The sequence below is a fragment of the Meriones unguiculatus genome, chromosome 9, assembly GCF_030254825.1.
Source record: "Meriones unguiculatus strain TT.TT164.6M chromosome 9, Bangor_MerUng_6.1, whole genome shotgun sequence".
Lineage (NCBI taxonomy): Eukaryota > Metazoa > Chordata > Mammalia > Rodentia > Muridae > Meriones > Meriones unguiculatus.
The window spans coordinates 37,357,948-37,382,335 of record NC_083357.1 but is presented as its reverse complement, the minus strand read 5'-3'; the positions used below and the strand labels follow the sequence as shown (position 1 = coordinate 37,382,335).

General features: G+C 36.8%; 1 protein-coding gene across 5 annotated transcripts in view; it reads left to right on the top strand.

The window, feature by feature from the left end:
• The window catches only part of Ube2v2 (ubiquitin conjugating enzyme E2 V2), a 28,206-nt gene extending 13,725 nt beyond the window's left edge, over window positions 1–14,481 (top strand). For 4 of the 5 annotated variants that reach the window (XM_021657714.2, XM_060391029.1, XM_060391028.1 and 1 more), the window contains 2 exons: window positions 1,770–1,895; window positions 13,609–14,481. In XM_021657714.2, the coding sequence (XP_021513389.1) occupies window positions 1,770–1,895; window positions 13,609–13,755 (273 nt within the window). In that variant the 3' untranslated portion in view covers window positions 13,756–14,481. The remainder of the gene's footprint in view (window positions 1–1,769; window positions 1,896–13,608) is intronic. The other variant, XM_060391030.1, reaches the window with a different exon arrangement.
• The last annotated feature ends 9,907 nt before the right edge of the window (window positions 14,482–24,388 follow it).

Sequence of the window (24,388 nt, the reverse complement as noted above, 5' to 3'; positions counted from 1 at the left end):
TGTGACTTCCTGAGAATATATAAATTTGAAAGATTTGTTTTCTTGCTTATTGGGGTACTTGGGGTTGAATCTAAGGCATTGCACATACTGGACAAGTTTTCCACTCCTGAGCTATATCTGCAGACTCTTTTATTCTGAGATACAGTCTGTGAACTCCAGGCTGTCTGTGAACTCAGTGTAGGCTAAGTAGATTTTGTGCTTTAATCACGCTAGTTTAGCCTTCTGAGTAGTTTAGAATTATGGCCTCTGGCATGAGGTCTAGTATTTTCTTTCTTACCTTCTGATAAAAGAATTTTACTTGTTCTGTTTGGGTAGAATGTAGTTTTTTTTTTCCTGGTTATTAAAAAAAAGTGTTTCATATGATTAGCAGTGTTACATGAGTAAGTGTATTTTATGGCATTTGCTGGTGTTCTCTTTGCAGTCCTTTTATACCAACTCTGTTAAGAGTACACAGCTTAAAGACTTCATGTACACTCTTAAAAGTCTCTTTCTGATTTCTCCTGCTCAGGTTCTTCCATAAGACACTTGAGAAAGCAAATGTAAGATTTCTGGTTAAAAGACTATAACTTGGTGTTTGTGATGTAAACTCTGGTTTTTCACTGCCTGTAAACATTATGATGATAATCTACCTAAAAAAATTAAAAGCAATTGGTTTTAACATTCTGGCATAGAATGTTTTGAAGATTTAAGTAAAAACTTGGTAAAGTATAAATTTGAAATTATTTACATTGGATTTTTCTCCAGCCAGTGCTCTCAGTAGTCTTTGTATTTGAAGAGTATGACTAAGCTTATCAGTGGTCCTGCAGGCAGACTCTTAGCAAAGCTCCCAATGAGGAGGAAGTGTTACAGTCCCTACTTTGTTTCTCAGCAATTTGTGTCCCCAGTGGGATTCATAAGCTACTTGCATTTCCTGGTATCATTCCTTGCCCAGCTGAAGTCTATTTCTGTAGTTTCTGTCTCCTAGCTTCTTGAGACACAGGCAAAGCAATGCCATGGCCTTCTCCTCCATGGGTCATTGCATTGGAGCTGTAGGGGAGGAAGAATGCTACCTTTTCTCCACCTTGCAAGGTTTATGGCTGAGGTGTATAATACACATTTATTTCATTAGAGTTTTTCATGACAGGGTAGGCTTTGTAATGAACTTTACAATGGTTGGTTAAGATTGTACAATCTAGAGCATGTTTGCATAGAGGGAGCCTGATCCAATAGTATTAAACAGGGTGGGGAGTACTGAACAAGGCCCGTTAGGTTCTTTTGTATCCCTATCTTTTCAGAGATGAAATTTTTTCTTGTTTTCTGGCTATAGAATATGAGGTTAAACAGCCTACTTTAGGGTATGCCTGCCAGGTTTTGTGACGTGATTTGGAGGAGAAGAGAAGGACCTACTTCTGTTTGTTTTGTTCTGGAAGGTGAAAACCTTTATTATGTGTGATACAAGCCACACACTTTTCAGGATATCTTTTTTTTTTTTTAAGGCAAAATCTAAATTTAAGGTTTTTTTTTTTTTCTAATTTGTTATAGACACCATTTGTGTTTCAAAAAGTAAGTTGATTATTCTGATTCTGTTTTGTAGAACTACTTTAGTTTCATCTTTAAGTATTCTTTGTGCCTTTTTCCTAACAAAGTTCAAGTAACTTTGTACAGAAGTTTATACACAATAACAAACATCATCGTAACAAGTATATTCATATTATATTCTTTTTATTGATAGTTGGGCAGTATTTTAGTTTTGTCATTATGATCATCCCTTCTTTTCCCTATCCTTCCAGACAAACTATGAAAACAGAATATATAGCCTGAAAGTAGAATGTGGATCTAAATACCCAGAAGCTCCTCCATCAGTTAGATTTGTAACAAAAATTAATATGAATGGAATCAATAATTCCAGTGGAATGGTAAGTTATGATAATAACTTTATTTTTATATAGCATATAATCTATAGTAGGAGTTTTGAAAGGTTTTGTTCAGCTGAAAGAGTAGTTTGTCACTCAAAAGGTAGAGGCAGGATCATTGGGAGTTTGAGGCTAGCCTGGCCCTGACACAAGAAAGATAAAGTTTGTCCTAGGTTACTTTTTCTTTCCTTCCCCTCTTCCCATCTCCTTCAAGATAGAATGTCACACTGTAGCTAGTTCCAGGCCAGCCTTGAACTTGAATCAGTCCTTCTGCTTCAGCCTTCTGAGTGCTGGGAATACAGGCATTAAGCCACCAGTCCTATCCTTAAAATCTTCAGATATCTACAGGTTATGGTAACACTTTTCTTAGAATTTTATTAATTGCACCAACAATCTTAGTGTGAATAAATCTTTGTTTGATGAATAAATCCATGGGCAGTGGTGGCACACTCAAGAGGCAGAGATAGGCAGATCTCCATGAGTTCAATGCCAGCCTGGTCTATAGACTGAGGTCTAGAACAGCCAAGGGTACACAAAGAACCTTGTATCAAACAACAACAAAACCAAAAATTAATTTTTAGGTTAAGGTATTTTCTTTTTTGAGAAGGAATGAATACTTATGAAGAATATTTTTCTTTGAGGAACAAGTATTTGAATATTCATGGCTGAACATGAATTAAAAATTTAAGGACATACCAAAGAGAGTAAGCTGTCTGTACCCATGTAAGTTAGTAGGATAGCTGTATTTCCTTCCTCCCTCCCTCCTCCCCTTCCTACCTTCTAAACAATTTATTTCTAAAATTTATGTGCATTAGTGGTTTTGCTTGCATATATGTCTGTGTAATGGTGTCAGATCTCCTGAATCTGGAGTTATAGACAGTTGTGAGCTGCCGTGTGGTTGCTGGGAATTGAACTCAGGTCCACTAAGCCATCTCTCCAGCCTCAGGATAGCTGAAGCCTCAGGATAGCTGAATTTCTAATGTCAGGAGATTTTTCCTAGGTTCATAGGACTTTGGAAACTTGTGCTCTTTTTTTTTTTTTTTTTTTTTTTTTGAGACAGGGTTTCTCTGTAGCCTTGGCTGTCCTGGACTCACTATGTAAACCGGGCTGGCCTTGAACTCACAGTGGTCTGCCTGCCTTTGCCTCCCAAGCACTGGGGACTCATGTTCTTAAGGTGCCATGTTGAGCGCATACTTATTGCAGAATATATGTTAGGGAGCAAAATAGCATCCGCATAATAGGATAAACTTTATCCCCCACCAGGAAGTAAGACTGTCCACATTCTTGACCCTTTGTATTCTTGTTTACCTCCTCTGTGTCTGTGTTCCCTCTCCTTACCAATATTTTCATGCTAATAATACTTTATGTATGTATGTATGCATTCTCCCTTCTGTTCTCTTTTCTTCTCTTTTTAAAAGCCACAAGTTTATGCTAATAATGTTAGAAACAAAGAACAGTTTTGGTTTTGCACAAAGGAACATGTAAATAAAGCAAAAGTAGATGGGCATGGCCATTCTTTATGCACAGATGGTGTACCAGAACCCAACTCTTGCTAGAAAACGCATGTGGGCAAGATGTTTTCTATCTTTTGTTCTTGACATGGATGGTCTTAACCTATTGGTGGACGACCAGCTCCACATCTGAGATTGGCTGATTGGCACAAAGGGAGGCTCAGGAAATAATCCTTGATGAGACTACCTTTGGAGTCTGACTGGTACTACTGTTGGGCCATTAGTTCTGCTTGGGGAGAAAAGGGTTTAATTTCATTTTAAACTTACAGGAAACAGTTCATCACTGAGAGAACTCAGGGCAAGAGTTCAAGGTAAGAACTGGGGTAGAAACATGGAAGAACACTGCTTACTGGCTTGTTCTTCTCACTTGCCCCAGGATAGCGCTGTACATGGTATGACAGGCTCTTCTTTGTCAATTAGCAGTTGAGAAAATGTACTCAGGGACTTGTCCGCAAGCCATTCTGATGGATGCAGTTCCTCAGTTGAGGTTTCCCCTTCCCAGATGACTCTGGTTTATAAAAACTAACCAGCACAAATTGTGTGTGAAAGTGCAGGTGTGCTCTTGTGGAAGCCAGAGGACACCTTTCTGGGAGTCAGTTCTCTCCCTCTATGTGGGATCCTCTACTAGATTACCCAAATTTTCAGCTTCCTACAGTCTTTACAAAGCAAGTAGCTAGGATAATAACCATTATTTTGTTTCAATTAAAAAAACATTTTAAAATTGAAATTGTGACTTTTTCTTAAAGTGGGTGCCTAGAGGTTACAGTGAAGTAGAGCATAAGGATAAAATCTAAATTGTATCGTATCATTTGTGCTTTAAAGTCCTTTAGCTTTGGTCCCATGTAACGTTTTCTTGAATTTAGTAGGTGTCATTCCTGTTAATGCCACTGTGCTATTACTGTGCAAACCTACATGTATGTACATGTGTCTCACTTTGTATGTTGTCATGAACATGCCAATTTGAGATTCTCCATATTAAACTATAAAAATTACATTCCTCATTTTCAGTGTTAAAATTCTATGTGCCACTTGCTGAGCAGTTATGTTATTTTAAGTTTTCACTGAAAAGTTTGCTGCACATGGACCTATGTCACAGTCAGAGGACAACTAAAAGGAGTCAGTATTCTTTTTTTATTATGTAGCTTCGTGCAGTCAAACTCAGGGTGACAGGCTTGGCAATGAGTACCCTGTAATGAATATTTTTACACAGTAATGTATACCCTAAGGCTGTGCTGCTTAGCATGATGTTAATTTGTTTACGAAATTGCTTCTAATCTGTTACAGATTTGTACTTCTATAAAACATTATAAAATTACTAGAAAAGTGAAATAGAAAGATAGGCAAAATACTAGTTCAAGTCATAAAATTTGGGTGTTGGTCTAATTTTCTGTAAGCATGAGATGTGACTGACATTGCTTCTGTGGATCTGCTTTTAATGGCAGTGGCTCTAAAGCATATTCTATGGCCTAAGAAAAACCCCCTTTTACTCTCAGTTTCATTTACTAAGCTCAGACAGCAAGTGGCTATTGACCTTTAGCCGGTTTTGGAAATCTTGCCTTTTGATCCATGTTATTGTTTCAATTTTAAAAAGTTTCTATGAAGAAACTTACAAAAATAATAATAATGAAGAAAAAACTTGCACACTCTTCCCAGTGGTTCAAAGTGTGGCTAAATAATTAGAACTATTCGGGAGATATTTGAAGTTGGAGCAAAGGAAATGAAAGAAAATGGAAGGAGTTGGCCACTTAAGTCACTGAGAATGCATCAGAGCATTTGTATAAATAAAAGCTTTATCAGGTGTGTGTATGGGCGCATTGAAATATTCTCCTAAAGATGGAAGAGATAAAACATTATAAATATAAGTTTTTAGTGTTTAGCAGAAAAGACTAATATTCAATGTTTCTTACACTAGAATTTAATCCCAAGTTTTCTCCAGGAGCAGCCTCTTAAAAAATTGAGCATTTCAGTTTTTTTTTTTAATCAATTAATCAACATCTGTCTTATCTGTCTGGTTTTTGAAGCAGGTTTCTCTGTATAACAGAGCCGTGCCTGCCCTTGCCCTCACAAAGTGCCTGCCTCTGCATATTGAGTATTGAGATTATAGGCGTGTACCACCACCCCTGGCTGAACATCTCAATTTTTTCATTGAGAATTCTTTTTCTACTAAGTAATTTTTTGATTTTTCAAGACAGAGTATTTTTTTAATTAAATCTTTATTTTTTATATTAATTACAGTTTATTTACTTTGTATCCCAGCTGTAGTCCCCTCTCTCATTCCCTTCTAATCCCACCCTCCCTCCCTCATCTCCTCCCTGCCCTTTTCTAAGTCTGCTGATAGGGTAGGTCTTTCTCCCCTTCCATCTGACCCTAGTTTATCAGGTCTCATCAGGACTGGCTGCAATGTCCTTCTCTGTGGCCTAGCAAGACTGCTGCTTCCTTGGGGGCGGGGGAGGTCAAAGAGCCAGCCACTGAGTTCATGTCAGAGACAGTCCCTGTTCCCTTTACTAGGGAACCCACTTAGATACTGAGCTGCCATGTCTGAGCAGAGGTTCTAGGTTATATCCATGCATGGTCCTTGGTTGGAGTTATCAGTCTCGGAAAAGACCCCTGTGCCCAGATATATTTGGTCCTTGTGGAGCTCCTGTCTTCTCCAGGTCTTACTAACTCCTCCTTCTTTCATATGATTCCCTGCACTCTGCCCAAGGTTTGGTTATGAGTCTCAGCATCTGCTTTGATACACTGCTAAGTAGAGTCTTTCAGAGGCCCTCTATGGTAGGCTCCTGTCCTGTTTCTTGTTTTCTCCTACTTCCATTGTCTATCAAGACAGGGTATCTTTGTGTAGCTTTGACTCTTCTGGACTCACTTTGTAGACCAGGCTGGTTTTGAACTCAAAGAAATCTGCCTGCTGTTGCTTCCCCAAGTGCTGGGATTACAGGCATGTGCCACCGCACCTGGCTCCATACAAAGTAATTTTAATAAAAACTCAGTTGAATTTAAACAAAAAACATTGGATATTTTATTTTCATTTCTAACAGTTAAAAAATATAAACACAGGCAAAAATTTATTAATAATCTAAGAAACATTTCTGTTTTCTCCTGCTGTCAATTTGAATTGTTTAGAATTTGTTTGAGTAGGGGAGTGGAAGGATAGGCAGTGAGATAGCTCAGTAGCTAAAAGCACTTGCTGTACAGTCCTGATAAGCAGAGTTTGAGCCCTCAAACCCACAGTAAAAACAGTGCCCATTATGGTGGCCATTGTACCCATAATCCCAGCACTCCTACGGCATGGTACACCATCCCCTCTCCCAAAACCAAAAACTTTCCTTTTGGGAACGAAGGAGACCACTAGGAGGGGGAATGGTGAATTAGTTGACTCTGCTTGTTATAGAAATGAGATGGTCTCAGCAGGAGAAAAGTTTGAGGCTATGAAAGCAAGGTGGCAGTTGTGTTGGGGAAGAGATGAGCAGGGTTCCTGTTCCATGAGGTTGCAAATGTGACAAAATGTACTTAAGGAGGAAAAGTAATAGAATGGATTAGAATATATGTCATAGGAGAGGCCATGCCTAATGTGCTTTGAATTCAGAATGTGCTGCTGAGTGAATTTTTCCTCTGTGAAAGTCACTCCAGAGTTGGTTCACCTTAACCTAGATCTCAGGCAATATAGAGGATTCCTAAGTTCTCCATTGGGAATACTTGCTAAACAAGGTAGTCTCTGGACAGAAACAAAACAAAACAGAGCAAAGAATTGAAAGTTATATATAAGCTGGAAGAATAAAGCTGAATAGCTAAGCAACAGTCAAGAAAATTCATTACTTCTGAATTTTTCTATTCAGACCACCAGGGAAGTTTCAGTCTTTTCAAGAGACACAGTGTAAGGGGTTATAGAGATTGATGGCTCCATAATTAAGAGCTTTGTCTTAGTTTTTTATTGCTCTGATGAAACACTGAGCTCTGAGAAACTCTAAGCAACTAGGGGGCTTACTTCAGCTTACAGTTTCACATCACAGTCTATCACTGAGAGAATTTAGAGTAGGGTCTCAAGCAGGGCAGGAACCTGGAGGCAGGAATACAGTCTATCCCGTCATTGAAGGAAGTCAGGGCAGGAAGCTGGAGGCAGGAGCTAATACAGAGGCTTTGGAGGAGCGCTTTTTACTGGCTTGCTTCTTAGCCTGCTTTCTTATTTCAACCAGGACAATCAGCCCAGGGGTGGTACTACCCATAGTGAATTGGGCCATTCCACATCAATCTAGAAAATGTTCCATAGGTGTGCCTAAAGGCCAAGCCTATGGGCGGGTTTTCTTCTCTGATGATCTGAGCTCCTGTCAAGTTGACAGAAAAATGAGCCAACATAAGCAGGCATTGCTTTTCCAGAGGACGTACTCAACAACCACCTGTCCTTTCAGTTCCAGAGGATCTGAAACCCTCTTCTGGACTACAAGGACACTTGCATTAATATGCATGCATTCATGTGTGCACGCTCTTACATACACAATTTAAAAAGTAAAAATAATTTTTAAAAAAAAGCATCTTTTTTTTTTTTCCTTTTTAATGTTGTTGTGTTTGTGTGACCATGTATGTTCGCAGCAGCAGAGGTTGCTATCCAATGTCATCTTTAATTGTTCTGAGCCTTTTACTGAACCAGGGGTTTGCTGATTTGGCTTTGGGTTTACTGATTTCAACCCTCACTCGATCCTCATGGTGGGATACAGGTACACGCTGCTTTTCCTCGCTTTTTAAAACTGGGTGTTAGGGATTGAACTCAGCTCCTTGAGTTTGTAGGATAAGTGGTTTACTGATTGAGCCATCTCCCCAGCATGAAACCTGCATTCTTGACTGTGTCAGAGAGTTCTCTGGATGAGTCAGTGTGCAGCACAGTTCATTAAGAAAGATTTTAATGCAGTCAAGCATCCATGTTAAGGGAGGGAGAAGGACATTTAAGAAAAGGACAGTTTTGTACATCCAAGTGGCAAGAATGTCATATAATTATTTCTTAATATACATGGCTTTGAATCTTTTCATAATCTTGTAGTTCTTTCTGTTTTTTTTTTTTCTCCTTTTAATGTTTTTAGGTAGCCCTCACTTGTTCACCATTGCTCTACCCATTGGTCTCCTTCTTTCCCAAAGTCTTCCTTCCTGTTTATTTGTTTTTATACCATAGAAGATATTTTAATTATTTTAACTGGTCGTATAACATTGTATTGGGTAAAATAAATTTGTATTAAGATAATCACATTTTGGGGCCTTTTTTTTTTTTTCAAAAAAATTTCATTTATATCATCTATATAGTTCTTTTTTTTTTTTTTTTTTTCTGGAAAACCCTTAGGGAATATTTAAAATCTTTACTATGTTCTGCTACATTGTTCTTCAGAAATCAGATGGCAATACTGCAGGTTTTGTTTACTGAACATTTAGGCTTGTTACATCAAGCCTCACTATGTTACATGTAAGAAGTGCAGCTCAAGTGAGGAATCTGCTCATGTTCATAGCTATTACTTAAAACTCCACAACCTGCTTAGGAGAGTGGATAGGCCTTATGTCAGGGCTATTCCATGACAAGCCTTTGTGTCAGCTCAACAGGCTGGAACTAAGCAACGGTGGTCATCACTCTGCCTAGAAGCCAGCAGCTGGCCATCCTCATCTTTTCTTTTTTTTAATGTTCCTAGTATCTTAAAACTTAATTTGCATGTATGTAATAGGGCTGTCAATGAAGGAGCAGCACTTCTAGCATCTTTCTCTCTTTCTTTTGTGTGTGTGTGTGTGTGTGATTTACTAAATGGTTTATTTGTGGTAGTCCAGCAATGGCTGTGGTAGTCCATGAAATTGGATGTCTGAGCAGCTGCAGTCACAAGCTTGATGTACTTGCTAGCAAGAGTGAGGCTTAAAACAAAGGCTTCTTTCTTTTATGTTCCCTTACCTTTATGTGAGATACCACCAGAAGGAATGGCACAGCAGGTGGCTCTTCTCACCTCATTTGAGGTGGTCCAAACTCAGATCCTCTGAAAAAGTAGCAAGGTCTGTGCAGCTCTCACTCAGTTCATGATCCACCACTATAACCTGAATGTAGTGTGAGTAGTGTTTCTGGGGGAGTACACCTAGTAGTGGAGTATGTACTAAGCTGTAAGGCTTATGTATAGTTGTGTCAGTGTCTGTTCCACTAATTGGGTATGAGAGTATTTCATCAATATATTTTCTCAGTAATGCTTTATATTATCATTTGCGATTTGAAAACAGAAAAGCAAATATTGATTTAATTCTAGGAATATAGAAATGAGCTTAGAGTAAGATAAATGTTGGATTCAGAGTGTTTTTCTTCATTGATATTGAAGAACTTGGAATTTTTTGTTTGTTTTTTGAGATAATGTCTTGCTTTGTAATCCAGGCCAAGTTGGAACTTGGGATGTACCACTATAATTGGCTGGATAGTTACTTTTATAACTGATAAATAGAATTTCATATTGACTGTGTGAGGATAGTTTTATGTGTTTTGAGGCTAATACATGTTACATACACAAGTAGTCATGGTGGGTGTTTTAGTAATTGTGTTTTTTGTTTATTTGGTAAACCTTCCTTGTTTGTAGTTAGATGGTAGAGTATGTATTACAGAGTTTCATGCTGTGAGGGCTCGAGTGTTGGAGGCTATTTTATTTTATAGACTGATAGGGTACAGATTTTGATATGATAGGATATATTTTCTTATGATCTCTTTACTTCTTATCCTTCAGTATAACTGAATGCTCAATGTGGTGCAGATTCAGTTTAAGTTTACTCATGGCCAAAATGGTTAAATGCCTTGTAGAGCCTTGGTTTCTTAAAGCCTTTTGAGTCTGTTGCCATGAAACTATGTGCAGTTTCTTACCACAAAGACTGGGACAGTTAGCAAAAAAACGGTTCATGATGTCTGTTTAAGAAGCAAGAGAATGAAAGCAGACAAAAACAAGACAGACTTGTCCTAGGGTTTTTACCGCTGTGGTCAAACACTGTGAATAAGTGTAAATAAGTTCACTTACTCTTCCATATAACAGATAATCATCAAGGATTTACAGAGCAGGGAACTGGAGGCAGGAGCTGATGCAGAGGCCATGGAGGAGTGCTGCTTACTGGCTTGCTTCACATGACTTGCTCACTCTTGCTTTCTTACGGAACCCAGGACTACCAGACAAGGGCTGGTACTGTACTAGTACCAGCCCTTCCCCATCAATCATTAAGAAAATGTCATCCCCATCAATCATTAAGAAAATGTCCTATAGGCTTGCCTACAGCCCAATCTTTAGAAACATTTTCTTTTTCTTCCTTCCAAATAACTGTATAGCTGTGTCAAGTTGACATAAAAACACAGGACCCTAGAAAGTGACATTTAAACACTGTGTACATTAGAAGCTAATCACATACAGAAGTGACAATAAGAGCAGGAGATAATCTGGAGCTGGGAATAGGTTTATGACTTAGATTCTGGTGATGATTTCATACTTAATCTGGTTTATACTTAATCTCCAACTGTATTGAAGTATATACATTAGTTATATGTAGCTCTATCTAAAACTTTTAAAATAATTGTTTTAAGTTGAATTAATTTGTGTATGTATGCATATGTATGTATGTGGTTTATTTGTACCCATATCACAGCACACATGTGGAGGTCAGGGGATAGATTTCAGGGGTTGAGTCTCTGTTTTTATCATGTAAATAATGGAGATTGAGTCTAGGGCAGAAAGTGCCTTTACTCACTGAGCCATCTTGCCACCTCCAAGGAGCTCTTAATAAAAAGAAATTAGGCCTGTCCATATACAAATGAAGGGCTTCAGTTTAGGAGCCGTTGATCTTTGAGAGACATCTTACCAGCTACCTGTTTGCATCTACTTTAGTCTATACATTATAATTGTGTTGTTAACTTTTTATTATTTAGTTTTAAGAGTGCTTTATATACTGGAGAAGTGCTCTGTATCATACTTGTTACTTTATTGATGGTGTGGTTTATGGTGCAGTTGTTTTAAATTTGTTGGCTATGTTTTGAGGCAGGACATTCTTGTATTGCCCAAGATGATCTTAAACTCCTAGCTCAAGTGATTCTTCTGCCTCACCCTCTCAGTACTTAGGACTACGGGAATGTGTCATCATAGACTGGCCAAACATTTCTAATTTTGATGAAGTCTGTTATTTCTTTTGTTAAGTGTGCTTTAGGTATTAATGTCTGAGAAACTACTGTCAAAAATTATATTATGAAGGTTGACTACCATATATTTTCCTATCAGTTTTCTGGTTTTAATATTTCTGATCTATGTCGTATTTTGAATTTTTGCTTATATAAATATTCTGGACTTCCACTTTGTATTAATCTTTCTGCAGACAGCACTGTAACTTTGTAACATTTTGAAATAAGAACTTTTCTTTTTCATATTTTTCTTATTTTTGGCATTCTAATATACATTTTAGGATTAGCTTGTTCATTTCTAGGACAAAAAATATTTTAAAGGAAATTGGGAAAATTTGTTTTTGAGGGTCTTAAAATGTAGCCCTAGGCTCTTCTGAGTGCTGAGGATTGCAGAAGTGGGCTACTATGCCTGACAGGTTGGAATTTTGATAAGCATTTATTTGCATCTATAGATCAACTTGAAGAGTATTGTCATGTTCAAGGTATTAACTTTCTAATCCGTGTACACTTATTTAGGTCTTTCCAATTTTATCAATAGTATTTCAGTTCCTGGTACGTAGGTCTTACTAATTTTGGTCCTATTATTGTAAATAGCATTGTTATTATTTTTTTTTCTTATTAGTTACATTTTGTTAACTCTATATCCCAGCTGTATCCCACTCCCTCATTCCTTCTCAATCCCACCCTCCCTCCCTCATCTTCTCCCTGCTCCTTTCCAAGTCCACTGATAGGGAAGGACCTCCTCCCCTTTCATCTGACCCTGTTTTATCAGGTATCTTCAGGACTGGCTGCAAAGTAGCATTATTTTCTTAATTGTAGTTTTCAGATTCATTGCAATTGTACGAGATCCAACTGTTTTGTTTTTCTAACATGGATACTATGAACCTACTAGCTTTAGTAGTTCCCCCCCCCCCCACTTTCTCCCTCTTTCCCTCTTCCTCTCTTTTTTCCTCCTCTCTCCTCCTTTCCTGCCTCCCACCACTATCATCTTCTTCTTCTCTACCCTCTTGCCATCTGCCCTTCCTGTCCTTCTCCCCATGTTTTTGAGACAGGATCCCACTATATATTCTTGTCTGGCCTGGAGCTCACAGTATAGGCTGGCCATGCTAGCTTCTAACTCATGTCTCTGCCCCTGATTTTCGGATTAAGATGTGTATGCAGCACCCTTCCTGGCCTCCAGTAATTTCTTTAGTGCTGTTCTTACAGTTGTCTGTTAAAAGCTGTACTATATTAAGTCATCTTATATACAGTTTTAATGTACAATTACATAAACTACTTCTATGGGTAGAAGTAGTTTAACCTTTTTTTCCTCCTTGTTGAAAATAGAAAGCAGTGTTCTGACTAATGTTAGTAATCTAAAGTTTGTCTTAAATCAGTAACCTTATACTCATATTTTAATTATTAAGAAGCACTTATAAATGCTTACTAAATAGTTATTTAATGTTTATATGCATATAATAATTCTGGTAACAAGATTGCTGCATGTTTATTTTGAAATACAGAAAATACTTAATTTAGAATTTTAGAAAAGTTTTGTTAAGGAATATTTTTAAAAAATGCATAAATTTAAAATACATGAACTCTGAACCTTAATGTTAACATATACATTTTTAAAATATTTATTTAATGTATATGAGTGCCCTATCTACACATACACCTGCATGCCAAAAGAGAGCATCAGATCATGTTATAGATGGTGTGAACCACCATGTGGTTGCTGGGAACTAAACTCTGGATCTCTGTAAGAGCAGCCAGCACTTTTTAACTGCTGAGCCATCTCACCGACCCTAAAATACACATTTTAAAATCTATAATTTCATAGTATAGTGTTCTTGTTAAAGTATATTTAAAATATTGGTATCTAGTACATTATCATCATTAATAATACTATTGTGTTTTCTTTTAAGACAAGGTTTCCATATGTAGCCCAGGCTAGCTCAAACTTGAAATCCTCTTTTCTCTGTTAGGATTCCAGCTGTGCTCTACCATGTCTAGCTATGGTTCTGCAATACTGTACACTTGGTAGTTAATTGTCTTTCTTTTCCTCCTCTCTCAGGTGGATGCACGGAGCATACCAGTATTAGCAAAATGGCAAAACTCCTATAGCATTAAAGTTGTACTTCAAGAGCTAAGACGCCTAATGATGTCCAAAGAAAATATGAAGCTTCCACAGCCACCAGAAGGACAGACATACAACAACTAATAGTGGATCTCAAAACTTGTCTTAAATCAACAACCTTCTACTCATGTTAATGTTTTGATTAAGTATCACCATGCAAAATACCCACACATTAAGTAAAAGAATTTCAGCTGGTAAACATGACCTGGACAGTTGTAAGAATATATTTAATATATGTACACCTATTATGTTTTCAGGTAACAAGTGCAGCACCATTTTTCTTTCTCTACCTAAAGCACTGTCATTTAAACATGAACCTGAAATATTCAAATTGAATTCAGGTTTTCAAGACAGAAGCATGGCAAAGGAGTGTCAGATGGCCATGGACACCTTTGTTGTTCTGAAAAGTAAAGTCTCAAGAAGGAAGAACAGAAATGGCATGCTTTAACCGTCATACTTAGAGCTGCAGTTGGAATTGTTTAAAGTAACAGGTATAATGAATAGTCACAAATTGTGTTAATTCTTGAAGTGGTGTGGGTGCTGACTACTACTAGTATCAAAAATAGGTTCAGGATTGCTTTGATACCTGTATTTATAAAAAGATGTTTGGGGGTATTGATGAATTTCTGTTAAGCTGTTCTCATTTATTACATGTAACAGACATGATAATTTGTTTACAGTCTTTGTGTAATAAAACATGCTTAGAAGTTTTAAGTGAAGTCAACGAAAAGGAAATAGGTGTATGGATATGTGATTTTGAGATTAAAATTAGACTTAAAATGTAAATAAAATACGAAATGTGTCCTCAGAGATTGTGCTATTTCTGTTAAATTGATATATGTAAAGTAGCCATATCAAGGTGGCAAAAATTGGAGCTTATTAAGCTAGGCATGATGGTGGGAGAGGCAGAAAGAATGCAGATCTTGGGTCACCCTGGGCTGGCACGTTAGACTGAATTTAAAACAGAAATAAAACTAAAAATACTGAGAGAACAGCACAGATTTTCATTGAAACACATCTTTTATTTTATTTTATGAGCTTGTGGTTCAAAGTTACAGAGCCTTTACTTTGACATATTTTTTTTTAAGTTTAATTTCTTCCCACAAAGAAGAATCTCAGTTACTACACTTCAGATTTGATTTCATCATAGGTAATATTCAGAATCTTTGCATTTTAGCAATTTTTGTAGTTACAGACTGTAAATTATTCAAGTATTCACTCCTTTTTTTGTGGCACCTTTCTTTTTCTATGAAGCTTTTAGTTAATTATATTGAATATATTGAAGACATTTCTTTCCCTATCTTTCAAATATTTTTCTTTGTTATTTTATTTGGGTGTGTATGTGCATATGTGTGTTCACCTGTGTGAAGGTCAGAGGATACTGTTGTGGAGTTGGTTCTCTCCTTCACTTTTTATATGTGTTCCTGGTATTGAACTCCAGTCATCACGCTTGTGGACAAGTGCCTTCACTGCTGAGCCATCTCATTGCTTCTCTTCTTTACTTTTTAAGACCACTAGAAGTTAATTTTATCCATTCTACTCTACTTTCGCTTTAACAAAAATGTGTCTGAAGTTGAAAATTCATTTTTATTCTTTTATCAAAGTGACAGTTTGATCGTCAAAATAAAAAATTAGATGTCCAAACTTTACTTATAAAGAAAGTAAAAGGAAAGTATTTGTAGACTGGATTATTAAACTATTTTGGTTACTTTTATAGCAAGGGCAGGTTTCTTGGCATGCTTTGATCAAGCTGTTTAAAAGTTAAAACCTTTTTATTTTAAGTCAAGTTGCATTAACTAAACTCTTGACAGTCTGAACATCATTGCCACTGTTATTGGCATTAAAACAGGGTATCATTGTGTAGCCTCTGATGGTCTCACGCTTGCAGCAGGACTCCTGTGTCAGCCTCCTAAGTACTGGTTCAAGGTGTACGCCACCATGTCCAGCATAAATATACTAATTTTAACGTAGCTAGTTTAATTATCGAAGATGTTTCTTCTTTCTTCTTTGTGTGTGTGTGTGTGTGTGTGTGTGTATGTGTGTATATGTGTATGTATGTGTGTGTATGTGTTTATGGTTGGTGTCAGGAATCTCCCTTAATTGCTCTTTCAGTTTTTGCTTTGAGACAGGGTTTCTAAATGAAACCAGAGGTCACTGATGCTGCTAGGCTTACTAATCAGCTTGGTGCAGAGATAGAGCTTTTGCCTCTGCTTTCCAAGGCTGAAGTTACTCTCTTACCTTTATGTAGGTTCCAAGGGTTCTGATCTCTGACAAGCATTTTCAACAATTGAGCCATTGCAGCCCCTCAAACATATTCTAAGTATTTAAAAATAACACAAAACATACACATACATTTTTCTGTTTGTAATTTATTAAAACAGACTTCAAATATTATCCTGAAGTATTGTGCTAATATTTTAATGGTTGAAGATTAAGTTGAATTGAACTAATGCCATTGAGTCATTTTCAGTCTTGATACTTACTTTTCTACCTGAAAATGTGTCTCTTGATACTTGGAAGCTAGTAAGTATTGGGATGCTTTTGGTAGGTTTTGGTAGGATCTGATAGTTGGTCTCATGTCTTCTTGTCTGTACCATTGTGAATGCCCTCACCTCTACCCAAATTTATTGTCAAGCCTATAAAACAACCCTTTCTTGCTTTAGGTATTGTGGACCTTAGCAGAAATCTGTGAGTCAGTTAACAGATAATCCAAAACAGAATCCATTTTGCATGTAACAATTATAATATATATGGTAATCTAAGATACATTAATTAATAAATTTTTCGTGTTAATAGAGCCTCTTTCAAATATAAGCCATCAATTTTAAAGATTTTTCTTTGTGAAGTGGCTAGGGTTGCAGGGATGTTGTACAAGTAGACTAGGAAATTGCCATAGAAATTTGTTTCAGAGATTTTCAAATATGACCCTTGATGACTATATGTTAATATAAGTTAAAAAGTAAAATTCTTGTCCTAATAGGTCAATGTTATACTTTAATGGCTTTAATTACTTGGTTGCTTATTTTCAGAATTGGTAATTTTTTATTTGATAATTTAAAATAAAGTTATTGCATTTATTTAGGGATCTGTGTATAACTTTCTAGGATTTTGTAACAAACATTGGGAAAGATCATAGGCATTTTAATCTTCTGGATGTGAAAATAACCTATAATTGTATACTGTTCTTTAAAAAAACTATTATACCCCACATTTGAGTAGGTGAATAAAGAGGGAATTAGTTTGGTTTATCAGTACAAGCTACTTTACCAATAGACTGATTTTAATGTTAATTGAAACGTTATATATTGCAAGTGCATGTGAAATTAATATTTGAAAATTTAAAGCACTGTTGAAAACCACTCTTAATAGGCTTGATGTGCATGGCCTTAGGTCATTCTCATAAGTTCATATGTAGGTTCTGTCATATAGAATGACAACATTAAACTGTTATTGGTCCAAGTCATGTTAGCTTTTTAAATGAGTTCATATATATGTTTAAGATGATACAGTTTTGTAGCTTGCTTTAAAGGATTTTGAAAAGTAAGGAATCTTTTTTAGTTTTTTTAATAAGAATACTTCTAAGGTATTTGTATATAGAGTTATGATATTATTATAAGGAAGGATAACAAACACTCTACTTTTCAGGTAAGTACCAATATAACTTTATTGCTTCAGTTTAAGTCGCTTTTGTCTAGTTGTAATGCCTCCAGATTTTGGAAAGATGTACATGTACTAGAAACACATTGAAAAGGAATTGATGCAGCATATTATAGAACTGATAGGAACACGAGTGTCTAATTCCCATTTAATACTGAATTTACTAAAAAGCAGGGAATCCACAAGAACAGGATTTCTAAAGTTAATATTCTTTGGAGAAGTTACCAAAGAGTGAATGAACCTTTTCCCCAAAAACCTTTATTTTGTGTATACCTGTATATTTGCATGCATGCATGGATGAGTGTGTGTGTGTGGTCAGAGAACAACTTAGGAGTTTGTTCTCTCCTTTCACCATTTTGTAAAATAAAGAGTTGGAGAAACTCATGGAATGAATTACATGATTAAAATCCTGGGGAAATGAGCCTGCTGACTTGAGTTTGGATTTGCAGAAGCTGTGTAGAAAGCTGGGCAGTGTAGTATGTGCCTTTAAACCCAACATGTCTCTACCAGGAGGTGGGAAAGTGGAGACAGGAATTTTTAAAACAACCATTGGATATAAATTGGTTGCTATGATGTTTATATTACCAATAAAAGTTTCTCAGATAAGAAATAATAGTTTTGCTCCATCTCCTTATTCCATATAGTTTAAAAATATTGACTTACACAGGTCCCCCCTTGCAAGTTCATGAAATCAATGATAATAGCTGAATAGATCTTTCTTTTTCTTTTTTAAGATTTATTTATACAGCATTCTGTCTGCATGTGTGCCTGCGAACCAGAAGAGGGCACCAGATCTCATTATAGATGGTTGTGAGCCACCATGTGGTTGCTGGGAATTGACTCAAGACTGTTGGAAGAACAGGCAGTGCTCTTAACCACTAAGCCACCTCTCCAGCCTGAAAAGATCTTTCTTAACTTAGATCTAGCAACTATTTTTTCTCAAGTTGGATAACTGCTAAATCTTATGTAACAGTTGGGCAGTGATTGGTCTACTACCAAATGTAGGTGTTAATGACAGTTTTTTTTTGTTTTGTCTTTTGAAGTAACAATTAAGTACTAAAAAAAAAAGCACTGGCCAAAGATTATATACAAAAGCAAGGTTGATTTCTGCTTCCAGGCTGTTGTCATACAGATTCTGTGGAGAACTGTACCAGCATCTTGGATGCCAGCACTACTTAGTGGGCCAGGAGAAGTTGAAGCTGAACTCCAGCTGGCCATGGCTTGTTCTTTTCACTTTTTGGGTCTCCCCATGAAGAAATAATTGGTGACTTGGTTCCAAGCATATATATACAACTTGCCCTTCTTACATGTTTCTTTGCTGATATTTTCCAAGCATGGGAGAGTTGTGACAGTTTCATGATGAAAGAAAAAGGTACTGGGGGAGCAAAAGGTTTGTGTTTAATATCTTTGGATGAAGAGCACAGAATGGCACCAAGCGTGATAAATAACAGTTACTTGAGTTACTTGTAGAGTGCTAAAGATGAGCATTTTGAGTGACCTTGTAAGTGAGCTTAAGTTCATATAAAGGCAAGACTGCTTTAAGAACCTGGGTGTCAAATATTTAAGGAAAGTATACACTTAAGTTATGTCTGGCGTAAAAGCAATGCTTGGAGAACATGAGCCACCAAAGAAGAAAAAAGGGGAGGAGGCAGACGAGGGAAGAAGAACAATAATGAAGACGAGGAATCATGAACCAAGAGACAGTTGCACTTAAAGGAAAGACCCTACTTTGAGCAGCTCCAGGTGTAGGATTCCAGCAGTCAGACACCGGAGATAACACGTGGAGTCCAGTCAAGGGCGTCTCTCAACCTCAGATGCCCAGATGAAGAAAAGCACATGCTCAATGCTGAAGAAATTTAGTGATTACATTGTATGCATTATGTAAATAAAATCTCGGTGCAAAGTTTTTGTTTGTTTTTTAATTTATGCTTTAGAGACTGAACCAGTTGTAAAAAATTGTGGTCAGTTAAAAAAATAATTGAATTCATGTGAAAATTTTCAATCACTGTTCAGGGAAGCAGCTAAATAAAGAAATTTCTGTTTATTTTCCCTAAGATTTTGATTTTGTTGAGACAGGACCTTGAATTACCTATTTATAAGAGGATGGGCTTAGATTATTGACATGTTCTACCATGCCTGGTGTCATCAGTAGATTACAAAGAAATTGGAAAAGTTCATGTTATAATGTGAAGGAAGATTTTAATAGGATGTTCTCATACTAAGATAAAATTTTGCTTTTTTTTTTTTAATATTTATATACATGCTTTTGAGACAAGGTCTAACTGTGTAGCCCTGGCTGGCTTGGGACTTGTTTATTGATCAAACTGGCCTGAAACTCACAAACTAACTTTCCACTTAAAAATAGAAGAGAGCTGTAAAATTAGTTGTTTTTCTTTGTTTTGGTGTAAAGGCACTTATTATATTAAATAAATATACTTGTAAATACTTCTGTATTATGCAAGATGGAGTTCTATAATCTTTAATATCAGACTTTAAAATTTATTTTTTGAGATTGTTGTATAATTGTCATTTTCCTCTTCCCTTTTTTCCTGTATACCCCTTGCTCTCTTTCAAAATCATGACTTTTTTATTGTTACATACATACATATGTATACAATTCATCCATATATATATTCCTAAATATAAAAATACCTTTTTTATTGTTGTTACATACGTATGTATACAATGCACCCATATATATATATTCCTAAATACATAAATACAAAATCAGCCTAGTGTTATTTATATACTCCTCAGTATAGTGTTATTTTTATTCAAGTGTTATTTATATTCAAGGCTGACCAATTAGTATTGTAATCAGTTGGTGTGCTCTTTCCTGGGGAAGACTTTCTCTTACTCTCAACATTCTTTAATTACCTATGTAGTTCTTTGGGTAGGGTCAAAGTCTCATAGGCGATCAGCATGTAATTAAAAGAAAATCTTAATAACTGATAAAGTATATTGTTTTATTTTTTTCTCGTCACATAAATAATGATCATACGTGTTAATGCAAAAACACTCTTCTGGTCTTCAAGGAAATAAGATTGAATATGGTGTAAAATATGTGACCATGGCCTCACCTGGGAACACAAATTCATGTTTCCCTAAGTGACATTTTCCACTGAAGGAAGTGCTTATAGATTTTTATTAGAGAAACAATGTGTTTGATAAAGTGGGGTCCACATCTAGGCAGGCAACAGCAGCATGAGGAATACTCTGCTATATGTGTTAGATACTGCCTGATAACATAATTAGCTTTTGGGTTGCTGAAAGCTAGCTGAGGATGTATATTCAGATATGTATTTCAAAGCAACTGGAAGTCTAAGGTAGTTTGGCTTAGGTCTGCCATAATAAAAGTTTATTTGGCAGTGTTGAATCTTTTAATATGGTCACGCACATCCGCCAAACCTCCTGTTTCTCTGAGTTCACAGTTCTTATTGGTCAGACACCCTATTTTATTCATATAGAGGTTATATGTTGTTTGATACAATAAAATGCTAGGATGGTTCTTCCTAGGATTTATTAGAAATGAAGCTGAGTAGAGAGGAAAACAGTCTACAGGAGAGAAAGTGATAAAGCCTCTAAAGAAGAAATCCCTGGATTATATCATCACATCTATCCATTGTGTATCTTACAGACCATTTACATCTAGCAGCTCTGTTAGATCCATTATTGAAAAAAAAATTGGAGAAGGCATTATGGCCTAACAAAGTAAAGGCAACAGATAAAGGAAGCAGGCATTTTAACCATCTCCCCAACCCTCTGCATGTGTTATCATATGCTTTAACCACACTGGTTCCTTCGCTATCTTTTAATTCTAGGTTTTCTTTTAATCACGTTGATTTCATAGTATCCGTCATGTGTAGTGGATAGTTTTAATTCTAGGAAAGACTGACTTTTTTTTTTTTTTTTAGTATCTAGGTTTTTGTACATATTATTTGTCCTATTGGTACTGCATCTGATACTGGTTTGGGTTGGTTAAATGAATTGTCATATTGTAGATGAAATCAGATAACACGAACATCATTTTTAATTCCTTCCCAACAGAATCAGCTTTTCCTATGCATCAAATATTAGTGATGTGTAGAGAGAAGTGGCCAGTCAGGGTTCCCTAACAAGATTTTATTCAAGTCAGGAAGGAAAATTGCACTCTAATGTGAGAGTCACTGTCTACCTACTTCCCACTAGCAGAATGAGTGTTGCTCAGAATTTCCTTAGTCCTAGCTAACTGCTAGTATGTCTTGAATATTCATTTAATTGGGGGTGGGGGAGAAATGCAGTCTCTTAAAGTATAGTGTCTCAGGTTGCAAGTTTTCCATAGATCATTAGTACTAGCCTCTACACTGAGAAAAGCTGGCAGTTGTTCCTTAACTAAGGAAGAACTTGAGATTCGATCTGTGCTGAAGTTGTCAACAATCCCTCTAAGTTAAAGTACAGGGTCTTTCCCACCTCTGAGTTTAAGTTAGTCTTGTATGCCCCTCCCCTCTGGTTTTTCCAGACAGGGTTTCTCTGTGTAGACTTGGCTAGCCTGACTCGCTTTGTAGACTAGGCTGACCTAAAACTCAGAGATCTGCCTGCCTCTGCCTCCCAGAGTCCTGGGACCACAGGCATGCACCACCACGCCCGCCTTAATTAATTTCCCTTTCTTTCATAGTACATGTCACTAAACATTTTCTCTGCTTGGATTGTACATTTTTTTTTTATTTTTATTTTATGTGCATTGGTGTTTTGCCTGCGTGTATGTGTTACAGACAGTTGTGAGCTGCCATGTGGGTGCTAGGGTTTGAACTTGGGTCCTTTGGAAGAGCAGCTGGTGCTCTTAACCACTGAGCCATCTCTCTAGCCGGATTGTACATTTTTTTATTCCTTCCCTGTGGTTAGGAAAAAGAAAAAACTAAATTTTAGTAAACACCTTGACACATTGTTAAATGACTGATGCATAGAAGAAAAGGCAGAATAAAAAGCACATACAGCACTAAGATGCATGTTCACACCGTAATTACAGGTTTAGGTGATAAAACAATGCCTTTTAATCCTCATCAAAAGTCATGAGGGATATTTCTTTCTTTTCTTTTTTTTTTTTTTAGACAAGGCATTCTCTCTTGAACTATCCCATCACCATACATTTGTAGCATTTTTCTCTCTATAAACTTCTTTCAGACCTTTCAACTCTCAAAGTTCTGTAACCCTTTCACTGACCAGCTGTGAGTTCCAAAGTGTAGTTTTAGCATCTCCATCCAAAACTTGTATGTCCAACCATAAGTACTTTTTTTCTTAGGGTCTGCATGATATCCATCTAGGCCCTTCTGGCTTTCATAGTCTCTGTTGAGAAGTCAGGTGTGATTCTGATGGGTTTGCTGTTCCTTGGCCTTTTCCCCTTGCAGCTTTTAGTATTTTTTTCTTCTTTGTTCTGTATACTTACTATTTTGATTATTATGTGGCGGGAGCATTTTCTTTTTCTTTTTAATTTTTTTTTTTAAGACGTGGGCTTTTTAAAAGATTTATTTATTTATTTATACAGCATTCTGCCTGCACACCAGAAGAGTGTGTCAGATCTCACAATAGATGGTTATGAGCCGCCATGTGGTTGTTGGGAATTGAACTCAGGACCTTTGGAAGAACAGCGAGTGTTCTTAACTCTGAACCATCTCTCCAGCCTAGGATTTTCTTTTCTGGTCTAATTTATTGGGTGTTCTGTAGGCTTCTTGTATGCTTATAGGCCTCTCTTTTAAATTGGGGAGATTTTCTTCTATGATTTTGTTGAAAATGTTTTCTGGGCCTTGGAGATAGGAATCTTCTTTTTCCTCTATTCCTTTTAAGAATAAACAGAAACCTAAGAATAGGTTCTGTTTTTTCATGTTGTCTTGGATTTCTTGGATGGTTTGTGTCAGGAATTTTTTAGATTTATCATTTTCTTTGACAGATACATCAATTTCTTCCATTGTATCTTTCACACCTAAGATTACTTTCTTCCATCTCTTATAGTCTGTTGGTTATGCTTACCTCTGTAGTTCCTGTTTTCTTCCCGAAGTTCTTCCTTGCCATGATGTCCTTCATTTCTGTTTTCTTAAATTTTTCCAAATTTATCTTCAGATCTTGAACCATTTTGTTGATATACTTTACATGTCTGACTGTTTTCCTGTTTTTCCTTCAATTCCTTCAGCAGTTTGCTTGAACATTCCTGTTTCTTTTATTTCTTTCAGTGATTTAATTATTTCCTCTGTGAAGGCCACAAAGTCTTTGGTTGCATCTTCCTGTATTTCTTTATGGATGACCATAATCTGTTTGACTTTATTTTCCTTTATTTCTTTACACATTTTATTTGTTTCCTCTTATCCTCTCCATAAGCATAGATGTAAGGTCATCTTCTTGAATTTCACTTATATTAGGGTGCCGAGGGCTACTTGCCCCTAGATAACTGGGTTCTGGAGATGCCATATTGCTTTGCCTTTTGTTGATTGTGCTTTTGTGCTGGCCTCTACCCATCTGGCTGTCTCAGGTGTTGGCTGTTAATTTCTGGTGCCTGCTGGAATCTTGGGGTAGGGAGAATCTCCTTGACAGGATTCTGAAGGAGGCCTGCTCAGCTTTTTGGGTATGGTCAACTGAATGGCGGTGCTTCTCAGGAATTGCCACTGCTCCCCTCAGGCATATGGACCTGTGTGGTAACTTTGTTCATTGGTAGCCAGGGGGTCTGTCCTCTTACCAGGAGATGTCCTGGAGACTTCTGCCGTGCCCTGGAGACATCATTTCACACATGCACAAGTCACTGGGAGAAAGCCCATAAGCAGTATTTATTCCTGGGCTTCTGTTTTAGTTCTTGCCTTCAGGTTCCTGCCTTGCTTGAGTTCCTGCTCTGACTTCCTTTCATGCTAAACTGTGCTGTGATACTGTAAGCTAAATAATTTCTTTCCTCTACAAATTCTTGTCTAATCACAGTGATAAAAATCCAGTGAAGACAGAAGGATTAGGAGGTGGGGAGAATTGGAAGTATGTCATTGAGGGTGGGCTTTGAGTTTCAAAAGGCTAATACCATTTAGAGTTATCTCTCTTTGCTTCTGGC